Here is a 17,687-nt window from a genome sequence, read left to right on the forward strand (position 1 = left end):
AAGCTTGCCAACCCAGGCTCAATTCCTCAACCATTCATGTAAAGGCAGGTGGGCATTAGCTTGCAACAGCAAGAGACCCTGGAATGTGCACTCACATGTGCACATGCATGCGCAAATAAATAAATTTTAAAAAAAAAGCATGGAATGTCATTGAGGAAGACAATCAATGCATCCAATACTGACCTGTGGATTTGAGACACACACACACACACACACTCTCATAAACATGTACACACACATAAATTATAGCTTTAAGTTGGGCATGGTGGCATTAGACTTTAATCTCAGCAGAGGTAGGAGGATCACCATGAGTTTGAGGCCACCGTGGGCTGAAGTGAGACCCTACCTCGAACAACTCCCCCCCAAAATTATAGCTTTAACCTAGTGACTGGCAAACTACTAATCAAATAATTTATATATTATTGTGATCTACATATTCATTAAAGTGATAATCTCTTTTTTTGAGGGAGGGGTTGAGGTAGGGTCTCACTCTAGTCCAGGCTGACCTGGAGTTTACTATGTAGTCTCAGGGTGGCCTTCCACCTCTGCCTCCCGAGTGCTGGTATTAAATGCATGCACCACCATACCTGGCCTAAGTGATAATCTGTCTACCTTCATTCTTATTAAATGCATGAGGTTAAATAATTCAGGGGCTTGTAACACATTTTCAAATGAATAAACACATACTCTAAATACTTGAGTAATACTGAAGGAATGAATAAGCATATTTTCTAAACTTGTGTCTCACAGGCCAATGTTGCTTTCCTTATCCCACTACATTTCTCAAAAACATGTAGACTAAGTATTAGTATATTTATTTAGAACACATTTAAAGAAAATACATTCCAATATAAAAAGTTGTAAAGGTAACATTCAGTAGAAGTACCTATGTTTTTTTTTTGGATAAAGACACTGCTTTTATTTAGTTTGACATGTTCCTATATAGAATACAGAAAACACATCTTAAAATCATATCCATGCTAATCTTCTCTGTATCATTCCAATTTCAGTATATGTGCTGCCAACATGAGCTCCCCCCTGCCCATGTTTTTTGAGAGAAGGTTTCACTCTAGCTTAGGCTGACCTGGAACCCACTCTGTAGTCCCTGGTTGGCCTCAAGCTCACAGTGATCCTCCTACTTCTGCCTCCCAAGTGCTGAGATTAAAGGCATGTGCCACCATGCCCCTAACGCCTCAGATTAAAAAGAACAAAAAACAAAATAACTTTTTTTTTTTTTTAATTTAAGAAAGAGAATGAGACTGGGTGTGCCAGGACCTCTTGCTGCTGCAAACAAAATTCAGATGCATGTGCCCCTTTGAGCATCTGGTTTCAAGTGGGCACTGGGGAATGGAACCTGCACTGGCAGGCTTTTTAAGCAAGTGCCTTTTACTGCTGTGCCATCTTTCTAGCCCCAAGTATCTGACATCAGTTCCATCCTTCCTTCTTTCTTTTTTGAAGCAGAGTCTAATTTTATTCCAAGCTGATCAGAAATTCACTCTGGGTCCCAGACTAGCCTTGAATTCACGATGATCCTCCTACATCAGCTGGGAGTAAAGGTATGCGCCACTATGTCTGGCTGGCCTGAGCTTTCTTACAAGGCTAAACAGCAAAGGAAGTAGTTTCCCTTTTTTATAGTGCTCACTTCTACCTCAGTGTGATGACTAAACATTTAGACCAAAAAGACAAATAGGTGAATACACTTAGCAATCCAGAAGAAATCATTCTAATTAACTATCATTATTAATAGGAATGGACATATATTCCTGACTTGTAAGATCTTAAGCAAAACAACATGCAGTAGGGTAATATAATAAAAGCAATTACAGAACAGACTGAGGTTCCCTATTCTGAGATTTAACTATATTTGGCCTTTCTTGATCATGTAAGTATAGGAACTTATTTGTTCCAGATATTTAAGAACCAGTTTCCTATTAAAACATGAATTTATCCAAGATCAATAAGAAAACTGTTCACCATAAGCATGTTGTTAAATGTATTATCCACTGACATACACATTGAATAGAAAAGGAACACACTAGAAGAAGGAACCTACCATGTTTAAAGACTCCAATGAGCAGGGATTTATCAGCCTCACTGTCCCACCATGTTGTTGGAACCTCCACCTGATCCACTACTGGGAACCATATGTCAATCTCACTACAAGTATAAGGCAGTAAAGCAATGTTAGAAATAAAAGTGATCCTTGGCAAGATTACTACAGGTATTTTGCTGTATCCATTAAGTTAAATGCTCATGTTTCTACTATTTCCATGAGCACATTTCAAATATAAGAGACCTGATACATAGATTTTTATTTATCAGATATCTCAAGCATAGTGTAGGGAAAAAAAAAAACGTAATATTCTTTAATTATTCCTGGAATAAAAGGTGAAGTTAAAAAATAATGAATGAAGCCAGGCGTGGTGGTGCAAGCCTTTAATCCCAGCACTTGGGAGGCAGAGGTAGGAGGATCACCATGAGTTTGGGGTTACCCTGAGACTACATAGGGAATTCCAGGTCAGCCTGGGCTACAGTGAGACCCTACCTCAACCCCCTCCAACCAAAAAAAGAAAGAATGAATAAATTAACTTTACCTGGCAATGGCACCCCCTAACACCTTCTCTGCCTGGTCTCCAATAACTTCCTGCCTCAGGTAGTATAGCATTCGTACTCTCAACAGTACCCTAGAAGAGAGAGGGAAAGATATATTAGCAATAGCATGAGAGTTTGGGGTGGGAAATGTCTTCTAAATACTATTCTTACTTGTTACACTGATGTTTTAAGTGCTTCTTATAACTTTCATCTTGAAATAGAGTATCAGGGTTATATTTCCGGATCCAGTCTGCCTTATGAATGTCAAACGTACTTTGTGACTTTACTTTTTTTCCCTTACGTCCCCGTGGCACAGGGATAGACAGACCTGGGGAACAGGGAACAGCAAAGACTTGAATTGAGAAAAACCCTTACACCTGAAAAGGACTAGATACCTCGTAGGAAGATGAAAGGTAAAGAGTTGATAATTACCTGAGTGATTCTGCAATTCTTTTGTCTTGCCATTTTCTGCAGGGCTAATCAAGTCCCAAATGAAACCTTTGATATTTTCATCTCCACGGTAGTGTAGAAGACAGTACACAAGGATGGCACGGCATATTGTCTCCACATCTCGTTCAGTCATACGTCGTTTGAAGCGTCCATGAGACAAAATATCTCGCCACCGCCCCCAACTACAAAAGCAGAAATAGCAAAACTATTGCTTGAAGCGAACTCTTTGTTTCTCAGAATTGCATCCCCCCTCCAACAAAAAGGAAATAAAACAGAATGATATTCCTCAAAGACAAATGTTTCCGTATGATGCCCCTTGGCATGATGATGCCTCCAGGTTGAAAGGCAAGTGGAGTTACTCAGGATGGAGATGCACTACTTCTCATGGCAAGCTGCACTCTTACCCATATACCAGGAGATGTTTTTCCACCCGAAAGCAGTCAGTGCGCCCATAGGTATGATGACGGTCATGTCTGCGGGAGCGGGGCCGCTCATCATCCTCACTTTCCAAATCAGAGAATTCAACAAGGTCATCATCTTTCAGAGTACTGAAATGGCGAGTCTGTTTACGTACTCTAGGTGTGTCAATCACCAAGTTATTCTATGCAAAGAACAGAAGAGGAGATAGATGTATGGTATGTTCATGCGAAAGATTTAAGATAATTATGGACTGAAATATCTTGGATATGAGAAAATGCTGATTGTTTTGGGGCATATAAAATTTATAAGGACTTAGTAAGAAAATAATCTGCTGGGCATGGTGGCTCATGCCTTTAATCCCAGAATCAACAGACTAAGGTAGGTGGATTAGTGTGAGTTTAAGGCAGCCAGAGACTACACAGTAATTCCAGGTCTGCATGGGCTAGAGTGAGACTCTACCTAAATAATAAAACAAAAAACCCACCACCAACAACAATCTTTGTTTATATGTAATATCATATACCATAAACTGCAATAAGTAAAACCATAGTCAACTAAATGTACTGTCTTCTACAATACTACCTCTCCAATGGAAGAATTAGCTCACCTTACTATTCAGCAGGTCCATGTCCAGGTCAGCTTTTTTAGCCCACTTCTGCCAAAAGTTGGGATCATCCAAAGAAATATCTGTCCTATTTTCAGAAGCAACGAAGCTTGCCTAATGAGAAACAAATACAAGATAAAGACAACTACAATGCTCTTTTGAGCAATCAAAATTATAAACTATTTCAAAAACATTTAAATCCCAAAGGTTCCTATTTCCACCCCTGCTGTTCTAGCATTTTGCATAGACAAAACATGCCTTGGCAAAAGTAGAACCTTTTCCTTCAGATTCAATAGTGATGGTTGTAGTTCGTCTTAACAAGATCTGGTCTATGTCCTCTTCACAAAACTTTGAGCCCTCGTCATCTTCTTCCATTATGGCTGCATATGCTCCTTTCCTTAAAAGATCTTCAATCTCCTTTTTGGAGAATTGTTGAATCTGCAATCAACAAGAGAGTGATGAAGTCTATGAAAAAAATGTCTTAATCTATTACTGTACTATAAGAAATAATTATTACTTATCAATTATAAATAACATAAAAATTGAAAAGAAATTATTGAGATCCTAAATAAAGTAGTTAGATCCCTGTACAAAAACTGCTTTTACTTCCTTCTGTTACTATTTCCTATTACAAACTTATCTATAAGCCAGATGTGGTGGCACATGCCTTTAATCCCAGTACTTAGGAGGCAGGGGTAGGAGATTAATGTGTGAGTTCAAGGCCAGCCTGGAACTTCAGAGTGAGTTCTAGGTCAGACTGTGCCAAAGTAAGACCCTATCTTGAAAAAGCTAAACTAAACTAATAATTAAACCTTATCTATGACTTACTCCAGTAATGTTGCCATCCCGACCACTCATGGACTGAAGCACAGCCTTATCCAATCCCAACTTGAGGCTAGCCTTATCAAACATCTCTCTCTCATAGGAATTACGAGTGATGAGACGGTACACCTTTACAGCTTTGCTCTGTCCAATTCGATGACACCGTGCCTGGGCCTGGTTAAATAAAAGAAATATAAGAAAAGAAAAAGATAAAATAAAAAATGAAAGATACGTTAATATTAACTCATAGCTTCAAACCTATTTATCTTTATTATTTGCATGTGTATATGTTTGTGTGGGTGTGCCAGGTTCTCCTGCTATTGCTAATAAATGTCTATTCAGCTTTACGTGGATGGCTGAGGAACTGTACCCCATCTGGCAGGTTTTGCTAGCAAGTGTCTTTAACTTCTGAGCCATCTATTTCCCCAGCCTCTCTTTCACACTTCTAATGTGGCCATGAGATCAACTCAAAACCAAAGTCAATGTCAAGAAGAAATCATTGCACTACTTTGTAGAAGAGAAGCCAGTAAACTACACTCTACATGGATAGCTTTTTTTAGAAACAAAATTTTATTCACTCAGACTCATTCATAAAAGTACTGTCTATGCTGCTTTGGTGCTTTGGGAGCAGAAGGGAGTAGTTGCAAAAGAGACTATAGGCTACACAGCCTACAACATTTAGGATTAGGTTCTCTACTGACCTAAGTGCAACCACTATGTAAACAAATTTAATATTCTTACTGTCTTATAAAAGACAGGCCCTGATTTTGTTGAAAATCTCCTATAGCTGGGTGTGGTGGCGCACACCTTTAACTCCAGCACTCGGAGGCAGAGGTAGGAGAATAACTCAGAGTTTAAGGCTACCCTGAGACTACATAGCGAATTACAGGTCAGCCTGAACTAGAGTGAAACCCTACCTCGAAAAAGCAAAAAAATTATATATATATGTAAAACCTCCTAGGTTGTGTAAGTAGTGCCAAAGAAAACAATTTCCTTTACCTGAAGGTCATTTTGTGGATTCCAGTCTGAATCAAAGATGATACAGGTATCAGCAGCTGTAAGATTAATACCAAGTCCACCAGCCCGGGTGCATAGCAAGAAGACAAAGCGGTCTGAGTCAGGCTTGCTAAAGCGGTCAATAGCAGCCTGTCGAAGGTTGCCTCTAACTCGCCCATCAATACGTTCATATAAATACCTTATGGGGGAAATCACAGGAAAAAAAAATTTAAGTGGCTAAACAGAAGAAAGCAAGGCCAGCAAACAATGTCCTACTGAGCCACGTCCAGTTATCCTTGAAACTTTATGAAGATGTAGTAAGCAAAAACTGGACTGACTGAAATGTCTCACCTTCTCTGGATTAGATAATCCTCTAGGATATCTAAGCAGCGTACCATCTGGGAAAAGATCAGAACTTTATGACCACCAGCTTTAAGCTTTGGAAGTAACTTGTCTATTAGAACCAACTTGCCAGCTGACCGAACCATGGCCTGCAGATGGAAGTCATGAGGTATTATATGGCAAGCTTCTCGGAATTCTGTTAGAATTTTTTCTTCTGCACCTGCCAAAGGAAAAATCAACAATGATGTTGAGATTCAGTGAAAACACATTAAATAAGTTCTGTTTAATTTGAAGACTTATTTGAAATTAAGTATACAAAGTTAAAAAAAGTAATGACAAATCAACATTTCTCATTGATATATAAAATATTCTATATAAGGCATGTCCTATGCGAGTAAACAGACTAAAAAAAATAGTAGATAAAATAAAATAGAACATATATTCCACTATTATTAGCATATAAGCACCCCTTTAAAAATAACCCCAAAATATTAGTTTGCGAGAACAGATTAATCTGGATTTTGTTTTCCTTTTCTTTACTTGAGAACAGAGAGCGAGAGAAAAAGAATGAATAAATGAATGAATAAATATGGAAGCACCAGAGCCTCTTGACACTGCAAAAGAACTCCAGAAGCGTGTGTTACCTTTGTGCATCTAGCTTTATGTGGACACTGGAGAACTGAACCCAGTCTGTCAGGATTTGCAATCAAGTGCCTTTAACCACTGAGGCATCTCCCCAGCCCCTGACTTGAGTTCTTATTCATGAAATCCTAAATAGCAAGTCCTATGTGGTTGTGAAGATTATGCAGAACCAAGTAGGTAGAAATAATCAGAGAAAGAAGGTCCACATAAGAATCTTAATTTTTTATTTATTCTTGCCTGTGTATGTGTGTGCACACATGGAGAGGCCAGAAGTTAATAATGTGGACTTTCCTTTATTGCTCTCAACCTTATTTACTGAGGCAGAGTCTCTCATTGAACCTGGCAGCGCTGATTTGGCTAGTCTAGCTAGCCAGCTTGCCCCAGTGATCCTGTCTCTGATTCCAGAGCACTAGGATAGGCCTCCATGCCCATCCAGCACTTAGAAGGCTATGTGACAAGAGCTTTAGCCAGTGTATGATTTCCCCAGCCCACAAGAATCTTGTTTTTTTTTTTTTTTTAAATAATTTTATTTATTTGCAAAGAGAGAGAGAGAGAGAGGAGAGACAAACTGAGAGAATGGGTGCACTAGGGCCTTCAGCCACTGCAAACTCTGAATACATAATTTCTGCCTCTGTCTTTAAGTAGGAACTAGGGAATTGAACCCAGGTTGTTAGGCTTTGTAGGCAAGTGCCTTAAACACTAAGCCATCTCCACAGCCTAAAAATCTTTTTTTTTTTTCTTTTAAAGGAATCTGTTCCCAACCCATGGCTCCTACCCCTAAATGAAGTTGCATCTATTCTTCTTGAGACATATATGGACAATTATTTCCCTCACCATTGATGAGATATGGGTGGTTGCAACACTTGCGCAACTCCATCATTGTGTTGAGTAGATTAGGCATGTTGGTATGACCTGCCCCTTTGGAAAGGAAGGAGAAATTCTTCTCTAAAATAGCCCGGTAGTATTTCTTCTGGATGTTGGTCAGCTCTACTTCAATAATAGTTTCCTGTTTAGGAGCCAAGTTTTTTTCAACATCTTCTTTCAGTCTTCTCAGCATCATTGGTTTGAGGATAGCCTGGAGTTTTTGAACCTATGGTTCATTACAAAGGAAAAAAAAAAAAAAAATTCAGTAACATAGGACAACCATAATTACATTATATGGAAACATGGAAAAATCAAATCAGTTTTCCACTATGGAGGAAGTAGACAATGCCAGAGATGGTATTGCTAAGAGTTAAAAAAGGTCCTTGACACCAGTGGCAAGCATCTTTTTGGTCCTGGATTAATCTCATGTCAAACATTTCCTACCTGTTCCTCTGTCTTGAGATCCCCAAAATCCTTGAGGAATTCTGATTCTGAGGGAAACTGTGAAGGTTCCAAAAAATGAAGCAAGCTAAAAAGTTCCTCCACAGTATTTTGCAGTGGTGTTCCTGTGAGCAACACTTTGTGCTCCTAGAAGTGGAGAGAAAGAATGATAAAATTGAAAAACTATAAGGGACTTCCAGGACTTTTCAACAAGCATATGATGGTAATTAATATGCAAGATTACTATCTTATCCTTTCTTTAACATGCTCATCCCCCCCCCCCCCCCGGAAGAGGTAGGGTCTCACTCTAGCCCAGGCTGAATTCTATATATAGTCTCAGGGTGGCCTTGAACTCACAGATATCCTCCTACTTCTTCCCAAGAGCTGGGATTAAAGGCATGTCTACCACACCTGCTTTATTTGCTCATTTTTTAGATAACATAAAGCACTTAAATGTCCTCATGTCAAACACACATCTTTTTGGGGGGAGAGGGAGGTTCAAGGTAGGGTCTTGCTCTACCACAACCTGACCTGGAAAAAACTATGTAGTCTCAGGCTGGCCTCAAACTCATAATCCTCCTACCTCTGCCTGAGTGCTGGGAATAAAGGTATGTACCATCATGCTGAGCTTTTTTTTCTTAAAGCAGGGTTTCATTCTAGCCCAGGCTGGCCTTGAACTCATGGTAATCTTCCTACCTCCATCTCCTGGGTGCTGGAACTAAAGACATGTGCCATCATCACACCCAGTTTTCTTAACATATTGAGACAATGTAATTATAATTAGAAACAAGCAAGTAGTAATTCATACTATGCTTTTTCCAAATCCATGTCTCCTTACGTTCAGCTATCCACAGATATCCTAATTTGCTCCCCTCTGTGGAATATACCTGTGGTACAATAAATCTGGCAATTATTTCTCCTACTAAGGTTCACCCTTGAATGTAGGCTTGCCCTGTGACTTGCTGTAACAAGAAAATGAAGCAGGGCTGGAGTGATTAAGCACTTGCCTGTAAAAGCCAAAGGACCCCGGTTTGAGGCTCAGTTCCCCAGGACCCATGTAAACCAGATGCACAAGGTGACACATGCATCTGGAGTTCATTTTCAGTGGCTGGAGGCCCTGGAACACCCATTCTTTCCCCCCCCCCCCCCTCTGCCTGTCTCTTTCTCTCTTCTCTGTCGCTCTCAAATAAATAAACAATTTTTTTTTAAAAAAAAAGAGAATGAAGCAGAGGTAATAATATGTGAATTTCAAAGCCTACCTCAAAGGTTTCTCTGTACTTTCTATTTTTGGTTTTTTTGGAACACTGCCCTGAGATTACTTTATAAGGAAGACAGCCCAACCAGACTGACCTAGGCTGTGTGTAGGACAATTCAGGAGCCCCATCCAGTAACTAGTATCAGTTGCCAGTTGTAGCAGTATTATTGACTCTAGGCAAGATCATCAGAACATATTAATTGGATATGACCCACATTGCTAAGCTAGGAAATCATGAAAATATAGTTGTTGTTTTAAATCAGTAAGTTTTAGAATATTTTGTTATGCTGGAATAGGCAAAAGTGAGTTGCTTCTTCTGATTAAGTAACACTAACCTATTAAGTCATTTCCAACTTTAAAATTTACAATATTTCTGGGTGAGGTGGCTCACACCTCTAATCCCAGCTGAGGTAGGAGGATCACAATGAGGTGGAATTCCAGGTCAGCCTAGGCTAGGAGACCCTACCTCAAAGAACCAAAAACAACTTTTTACATTCTTTTATAGGACTTTCAGAGGCCATGACCACAACTTAACATAGGACTGTGACTTTTTTTCCTCTAAGTTAGGGCAATTTTCATTGTATGGGGAATTAGATTAATTCCGAATGCTTGTGTTAGTGTGGGGAACTAACTCACCAGGTCCATATGCTTGAGACTATCAAGTAGCTTACAATTACGGTTCTTCAGTCGATGAGCCTCATCGATGATGACACAGCGCCATTCAATTTCCCGAAGCTCTGGACAATCTGATAAAATCATCTCAAAAGTGGTGATCAATGCATCAAACTTATACGCACCTGGGATGAGTCGCCCCTAAGCATGAAAGCAATAAAGTTAGAAAAGGCCTAATATGCGCACTTGAAAAGTTACCAATTTCTTGCTATATTTAGGCAGATTTAACATAAAGTACCAACTGAACACCTATTTCCATCATTGTTTATATTCCTAATAATCAATGCCAAAGACTGAATATGAAACACTGCTTCCTCAACACAATCAGCTTCTAGGGAAAAAGACATCACTCAGTGAAGCTGGACAGTTCTGACTCTCTTGTATGCCTAGCTCATGTGTATCTATCCTAGTTATTTGTTGTTTAACAATAAACTCACAAATGCTGAGCAATGTTCAATATCTACAAACGTACAAATTGGGAGATTAGACAAAAAGGATCAAGAGCTTGAGGCCTACTTAAGCAACAAATCAAGAGCCTATCCCAATAAACTAATAAGGGCTGGAGAGATGGCTTAGTGGTTAAGGTGCTTGCATATAAAGCCAAACAACCCAGGTTTGATTCCCCATGACCCATGTAAGCCAGATGTATAAGGTAGTACATGCATCTGAAGTTAGTTTGCAGTGGCTGGATGCCCTGGTGTGCCCATTCATTCTCTCTCTCACCCTCCCTCTGCCTTTTTCTCGCTCTCTCTCAAACAAATAAAAATAAAATATTAAAAAAATAAAACAAGTAATTAATACAAGTAGAAACAGCTAATACAGACAATCTCAAAATTAGATACTGTCAGTCAGACATGGTGGCACATGCCTTTAAACCCAGTACTTAGGAGGCAGTAATAGGAGGGCTGCTGTGAGTTTCAGGCTACCCTGAGACTACATAGTGAATTTAGGGTCAGCTTTGGCTAGAGTGATTTCCTACCTCAATACCCGCCACCCTCCCAACAAACAATATTACCTACAGTTTCAGAGAATCAAATAATTTAAGCAAAATTAAGAAAGGAGAGGCTGGAGAAATGGCTTAGTGGTTAAGTGTTTGCCTGTGAAGCCTAAGGACCCCGTTTGAGGTTTGATTCCCCAGTATCCACGTAAGACAGATGTACAAGGTAGCACATGCATCTGGAGCCCGTTGGCAGTGGCTGGAGGCCCTGGCGTGCCCATTCTCTCTCTCTCCCTCTCTGCCTCTGTCTTTCATTCTCAAATAAATAAATAAAATGAAATAAATCTTTCTTTAAGAAAAAAAAAAGGGGGGGGGGGAATGATGGGACGGAGAGATGGCTTAGTGGTTAAGGTGCTTGCCTGCAAAGCCTAAGGACCTGGGTTTGGTTCCCCAGTACCCATGTACAGCCAGATGCACAAGGTGGTGCATGCATCTGGAGTCATTTACAGTAGCAAGAGGCCCTGGTGTGCCCATTCTCTTTCTCAACATGTAAAAATTATTACCTAGTGAATTTCAGGTAAAATGCTAGGATTAGAGAAAGACACTATCTCAAAAAATTAAAAAGTAATTCAGGGGTTGAGGATATGACTCAGCAATTAAAAGAGCTTGCTTACAAAGCCGCCTGGACCAGGATTAATTCCTGAGTACTCACTTAAACCAGAAGCACAAAGGGGTACATGTGTTTTGAGTTCGTTTGCAGCAGTGAAAGTCATTGGTGTGCCCATTCTCTCTCTCTCTCTCAAACAAGTAAAAACATAAAAACAATGACAACAAACAATTCAGGGATTAAGAGATGACTCAGCAATGAAGCATACTTCCTGTGTAAGCATGAGGGCCTAAGAGCTAGAATTTGCTCCCCAAGATCTGAATAAAGAGCTGGGCCTGGATACCTACCCCTGTAATCCTAAGTCCTAAGAGGGAACAGAGACCAAAGAATCCCTGGAGTAAGAAAATAAGATTCAAATAAGAATGAGCAAAGCAAGGGCTGGAGAGATAGCTTAGTGGTTAAGGCATTTGCCTGCAAAGCTAAAGGATCCCAATTCGATTCTCTAGGATCCATGTAAGCCAGATGTGCAAGGGGCACATGCATCAGGAGTTTGCAGTGGCTGGAGGTCCTCTCTCTATATATATACCTCTTTCTCTCTCTCAAATAAATAAGTAAATAAAATTGGCAGGGCTGGAGAGATGGTTCAGTGGTTAAAGGTGCATGTACAGCCAGATTCACAAAGCAGCACATGTATCTAGAGTACATTTGCAATGGCAGGAGACCCTCATGAGCCCATTCTCTCCCTCTCTACTTGTGTGAGTATAAATAAGAAAACAAACAAACAAATATACAAACAACTAGGTACCTTGGCCTACGTACTTTAAGAGTAGCTTTCCCAAGAAATATAACTCACCCGTGAATCTTTACAGTACATTTCATATTGCTGAATCATCTGCCTGCTGGCTAGGCTGCCATGGTATACAATAGTGTTCATCTCTGTCCATGTATTGAATTCTCGCTCCCAGTTAGTAATTGTAGACAGTGGAGCAATGACCAAGAAAGGGCCATGGATGCCCACATTATATACCTCCTGCAAGAAGGCAATTGACTGAATAGTTTTGCCCAATCCCATCTCATCAGCCAGGATGCAGTTCTGCCTGTATTTGGGGGAGGGGAGGAGGTAAGAAGCATGTCAAAAAATTACTATCTTAAAAAATGAATAGACCTAGGAATAAATTGTTTTGACAGAATATGTATAAAAATAATTCAAAGACTAAGCCTATATTTTATAAGACCATTCTTTTCTTTACCTGTTATACCAATTAAAAAGCAGCCAATTGACCCCTTCTAACTGATATTCCCGTAATTGATTTCTGTTTTTATATTCATGTGACAGCTCCAACTTCTTCCAGGCACTTGCTTGAGGACGATTCTAAAAAATAGAAAATTTGAATGATAATACTAAGATTAGGCAAGATAGAACAAGCAATTCTAGTAGTTTAATCAACTCAAAAACATTATTGCTAGGATTAAAACCGGTAAAAGCCAGGCATCGTGACACACTTTAATCCCAGCACTTGGGAGGCAGAAGTAGGAAGACTGCCATGAGTTCAAGGTCAGTCTGGAGCTAGAGAGTACCCTATCTCAACAAAACAAAAAAAAAAAAAAAGAAACACTTGTGAAATATTTTTAACTTCATGAACTCAGTTATCTGTTTTTAAAAAAATTTATTTATTTATTTGAGAACAATAGACACAGAGAGAAAGAGGGAGAGAGAGAGAGAGAGAAAGAGAGAGAATGGGGCCAGGGCCTCCAGCCACTGAAAACAAACTCCAGATGCGTGTGCCCCCTTGCACATCTGGCTAACAGGGATCCTGAGGAATCGAGCCTCGAACTGGGGTCCTTAGCCTTCACAGGCAAGTGCTTAACCACTAAGCTATCTCTCCAGGCCCAGTTATCTTTTTTAAAAAAATAGTATTTTATTTGAGAGAGACAGAAAGAGGCAGATAGAAAGAATGGGCACTGTAGCCACTGTCCAGATGCATGTGCTACTTTGTGCATCTGGCTTACATGAATTCTGGGGAATTGAACCTGTGTCCTTAGGCTTCATAGGCAAGTACCTTAACCGCTAAGCCATCTCTCAAGCCCATCATAATGTAATCTTAAAAAGATTTAGAAAAAAAATAAAAAAGGAAAGCTCACTGTAGGAAGATGCTGGAGAACTACTCATTTTTTTAAAATTGGAAAATAAAATAATAAATATTTATCTTTGTTTTGTTCCTCCCTCCCCCAAACCCCAAGTTTGGCCTCCAACTCGTAGCGAACCTACTTCTGCCAACTGACTGCTGGAATTAAATGGGACTAAAGGCACCACCATGCCTGACAAAGTCTTCTTTTTATAGGTAACCAAACAGCAGATGAAAGAAATTTCTTTTTTGCTTTGAAAGTAGGGTTTTGCTCTAACCCAGGCTGACTTGGAATTCACTATGTAGTCTCTGACAGGCCTAGACCTCACTGCCATCCTACCTCTGCCTCCCAAGTGCTGGGATTAAAGGTGTGTGCCACTATACTTGGGATTTTTTTTGCATACCTGTATCCCGGCACATAAAAAGCTGAGGCAGGAAGACCCTGAGTTTGATCATTAAAATAAAACAAGAAATGCTCTGATAGCATTTCCAGTATTGGCTTATGCAAAATGAGCACAATTAGAAGAATCTAATTATAAACTCATAGAAGTATGTGCTTTCAGATTTCACTGTGGGACCTTGCTGAGGCAGGAGGCTGTGCAGTCCACATGTACCTAACTGAAGATTGGTTAGGCTTGACACACCCTTCGTGTTTCCTTACATTGTATATGTTTAAACAGATTGTAGGGCTGAAGAGATGGCTCCGCAGTTAAGGTATTTGCCTGCAAAGCCAAATGACCTGGATTTGATTCCCCAATACTCGCATAGAGCCAGTTGCATGTGTCTAGAGTTCATTTTCAGTGATGCTTGCCCTGACTTGCCCATTCTCATTCTATTTGTAAATAATTAAAATTAAAATTATTTACAAAAAAGTGACACAAAAAAATATAATCAACATTCAAGACAAACACTGTATCAAATCACTCGGGTTTTTCAAGAGAAAATTGTAAAGGAAGGGAAAAGAGAAAACTAAGGGGGGAGCTGTAATTGAGAAAGAATTAAAGATTAACTAGTCATATTTGGATCTTAAAATTCAGTTCAAATGATTTGATGAAAATTAGAAGGCATGGGCTGGAGAGGTGGCTCAGCAGTTAAGGTGCTTGCATGAGAAGCCAAAGGACACAGGTTCAATTCCCCAGGACCCATGTTAGCCAGATACACAAGGTGGAGGATGCATCTGGAGTTCACTTGCAGTGGGTGGAGGCCCTGGCATGCCTACTCTCTTTCTTTCTCTATCTGTCTTTTTTTCTTTCTTTCTTTCTCTCTATCTCAAATAAATAAGTAAAAAATTTTCTTTTTAAATTAGAAGACAACCAGGGAAATGTAAATTATGGCTGGTATCTGATTCAAATTAAAGAATAATAAAATGTTTACAGGTATACTAATGGTGTTATCTTTTAGAAATAAATGTAAATAATTACAAATGAATCTATGATTTGATTTAAAATAGCTTGGGAAACAGGCAATGAATAGGTGAGAAGATAAACAATACAAGATTGGCCATACATTAGTTATTTTTACCTGAATGATGGGTACACATTATATAATTGGGACCACTTTTATATATTCACAAATTTCCATCATTAAAAGCTAAAACAAGCCAGGCATGGTGGTGCATGCCTTCAATCCCAGCACTTGGGAGAGGTAGGAGTATCACCTTGAGATTACATAGTGAATTCCAGGTCATCCTGGGCTAGAGCGAGACCCTACCTTGATAAACAAAACAAAACACAGTAACAAAGCTAAAACAATCATATTATACTATCTGCATGTGTGAAAGTTGTAAATCAAAAGTTGAAAAAGGAAGCTAACAACAAAAACAGTTGTAGCAGGGAAAAACAATTCACTGTATACATTAGTCCTTTATACTTAACATTTACCTTCTAAATCCAAATGTACTTACCACCCTTTTTAGTTCTGGGTGCCTTGACTGAATTCGTTTAAATTCTCGAATTTTGCCCTCATCAACATCCTCTTTAAGCTCCCATGTACTATCCTCATAGGGCAGTGAGCACCACTTCACCAGGTAGTAAATTACAGGCTAGGAAAAAAAAAAAAAAAAAAAAAAAAAGGACTTAAAATATCAACATCTAAAAGGTATATGTTTGGGGGAAGGTACCAGTAGGTTGAATATACCAACAACAGGCTCACTCACTTGACTTTCCTTTTTCCTCCAGACAATTTATTAAAATTAACATCATTTAGAAGTAAAATTTCTACCCAGTATTTTTGTAAAACTAAAACTTAAACCATTATGTTCATCAGATGGGGAAAAAAGATTCCTCCTCCTCTACTGTATAGAATCTAAAGGTAAGTTCAACCCATACTCTTTTTTTAAAAAATTTTATTTGTTTATTTGAGAGCAACAGAGAGAGAGAGAGAGAGAGAGAGAGAGAGAGGGAGGCAGATGGAGAGAGAAAGAATGGGCACGCCAGAGCCTCCAGCCACTGCAAACAAACTCCAGACACGTGCGCACTCTTGTGCATCTAGCTGACGTGGATCCTGGGAAATCGAGCCTCGACCAGGGTTCTTAGGCTTAACAGGTAGGCACTTAATCGCTAAGCCAGCTTTCCAGCCCCATACTTCTTCCCCCCTAGGTAGGGTCTCACTCTAGCCCAGGCTGACCTGGAATTTACTATGTAGTCTCAGGGTGGCCTCGAACTCATGGTGATCCTATCTCTGCCTTCCAAGTGCTGGGGATTAAAGGCATGCACCACCACACCGATCTTCAACCATATTCTTATTCTGGTACCAAAATTATTTGCTTGTTTACTTGGGAAACAGTTTCACTCTATAGTCCAACTGGCCTGGAACTCACTAGAGACTAGGCTAGTCGCAAATTCACAGTAACATTTCTGTCTCTACCTCTCAAGGGCTGGGACTACAGGAGTCAGCCAACATACCTGTTAAAACATTTGTAGCCTTCCTCTTTCCCTCCTTTTATTATACTGAAGATTGAACCTAGAACCATACCCACAGCATCTGATACAGTAGAAACCAGACCATTTTTAGAATGAAAAATATTTGTGTAGGAGGAGCATACTTACAAAAAATAACATCACTCTAATAATAGTGAAAAGTTACTTCTTGATGAGTCCCAGGAAGCTAGAGAGAGAATTGGCATGCCAGGGCCTCAGCCACTGCAATCCAATTCAACACTTGCGCCACTTAGTGGACATGTGTGACCTTGCACTTTCCTCACCTTTGTGCATCTGGCCAATGTGAGATCTGGAGAGTAGAACATGGGTCCTTACACTTTGCAGGTAAGCGCCTTAACCACTAACCCATCTCTCCAGCCCTCCCACATAGCTCCTATTTTCATCATCCAAGACAGTCACTGATGGACTGGGGACATAGCTTAGTGGCGGAGTGCTTGTATAGCATGGGCTTCATCATTAAAAAAAAAAAAAGATGATGATCACCCATTGCTGTGACAGCATTTCCATTTTGGCTTATATAAAGTGAGGACAACAACTGGAACCTCAAATTTTCAACTCAGAATACTTCTTTTATTAGTTTTTTGAGGTAGGGTTTCACTCAAGCCCAGGCTGACCTGGAACTCATATGTAGTCTCAAGGGTGGCCTTAAATTCATGGCGATCCTCCTACCTCTGCCTCCCAAATGCTGGGGTTAAAGGTGTTTGCCACCATGCCTGGCTTAGAATACTTCTTAAAACAGCCAGCAATAACTGTGCAAGTGCTTCAATATAATTATATATTAAGAAGTCATCAGAAATAATCCACTGGCTCTTTCCTGTTTATTATAGTGACTCTTCCCCTAAAACTATCTGTACAGACGATCATCTATTTCTAGCACAACTTACTTTCCCAAGGAGTTTGTGTGATGTACTGGCAGGAAAACTGGCTACATTCTGCTTATGTGCTGAGAACTTGAGCAAAACTGAATCTAAAGTAATG

General features: G+C 39.7%; 1 protein-coding gene across 11 annotated transcripts in view; it reads right to left on the bottom strand.

Moving 5' to 3' along the window:
- Chd8 (chromodomain helicase DNA binding protein 8) overlaps positions 1-17,687 on the bottom strand; it is a 101,596-nt gene that overhangs the window by 17,680 nt on the left and 66,229 nt on the right. For 9 of the 11 annotated variants that reach the window (XM_045155844.1, XM_045155837.1, XM_045155843.1 and 6 more), the window contains 16 exons: positions 15,674-15,811; positions 12,895-13,016; positions 12,498-12,741; positions 10,065-10,241; positions 8,177-8,320; positions 7,703-7,958; positions 6,236-6,446; positions 5,888-6,083; positions 4,895-5,062; positions 4,325-4,504; positions 4,070-4,180; positions 3,447-3,643; positions 3,025-3,224; positions 2,764-2,944; positions 2,595-2,684; positions 2,054-2,157 (listed from right to left, as the gene is read on the bottom strand). In XM_045155844.1, coding sequence (XP_045011779.1) covers positions 2,054-2,157; positions 2,595-2,684; positions 2,764-2,944; positions 3,025-3,224; positions 3,447-3,643; positions 4,070-4,180; positions 4,325-4,504; positions 4,895-5,062; positions 5,888-6,083; positions 6,236-6,446; positions 7,703-7,958; positions 8,177-8,320; positions 10,065-10,241; positions 12,498-12,741; positions 12,895-13,016; positions 15,674-15,811 — 2,719 coding nt within the window. The remainder of the gene's footprint in view (positions 1-2,053; positions 2,158-2,594; positions 2,685-2,763; positions 2,945-3,024; positions 3,225-3,446; positions 3,644-4,069; positions 4,181-4,324; positions 4,505-4,894; positions 5,063-5,887; positions 6,084-6,235; positions 6,447-7,702; positions 7,959-8,176; positions 8,321-10,064; positions 10,242-12,497; positions 12,742-12,894; positions 13,017-15,673; positions 15,812-17,687) is intronic. The other 2 variants (XM_045155840.1, XM_004672371.2) reach the window with 1 other exon arrangement.

The sequence above is a fragment of the Jaculus jaculus genome, chromosome 8 (genome assembly GCF_020740685.1).
Source record: "Jaculus jaculus isolate mJacJac1 chromosome 8, mJacJac1.mat.Y.cur, whole genome shotgun sequence".
Taxonomy (NCBI): Eukaryota; Metazoa; Chordata; class Mammalia; order Rodentia; family Dipodidae; genus Jaculus; species Jaculus jaculus.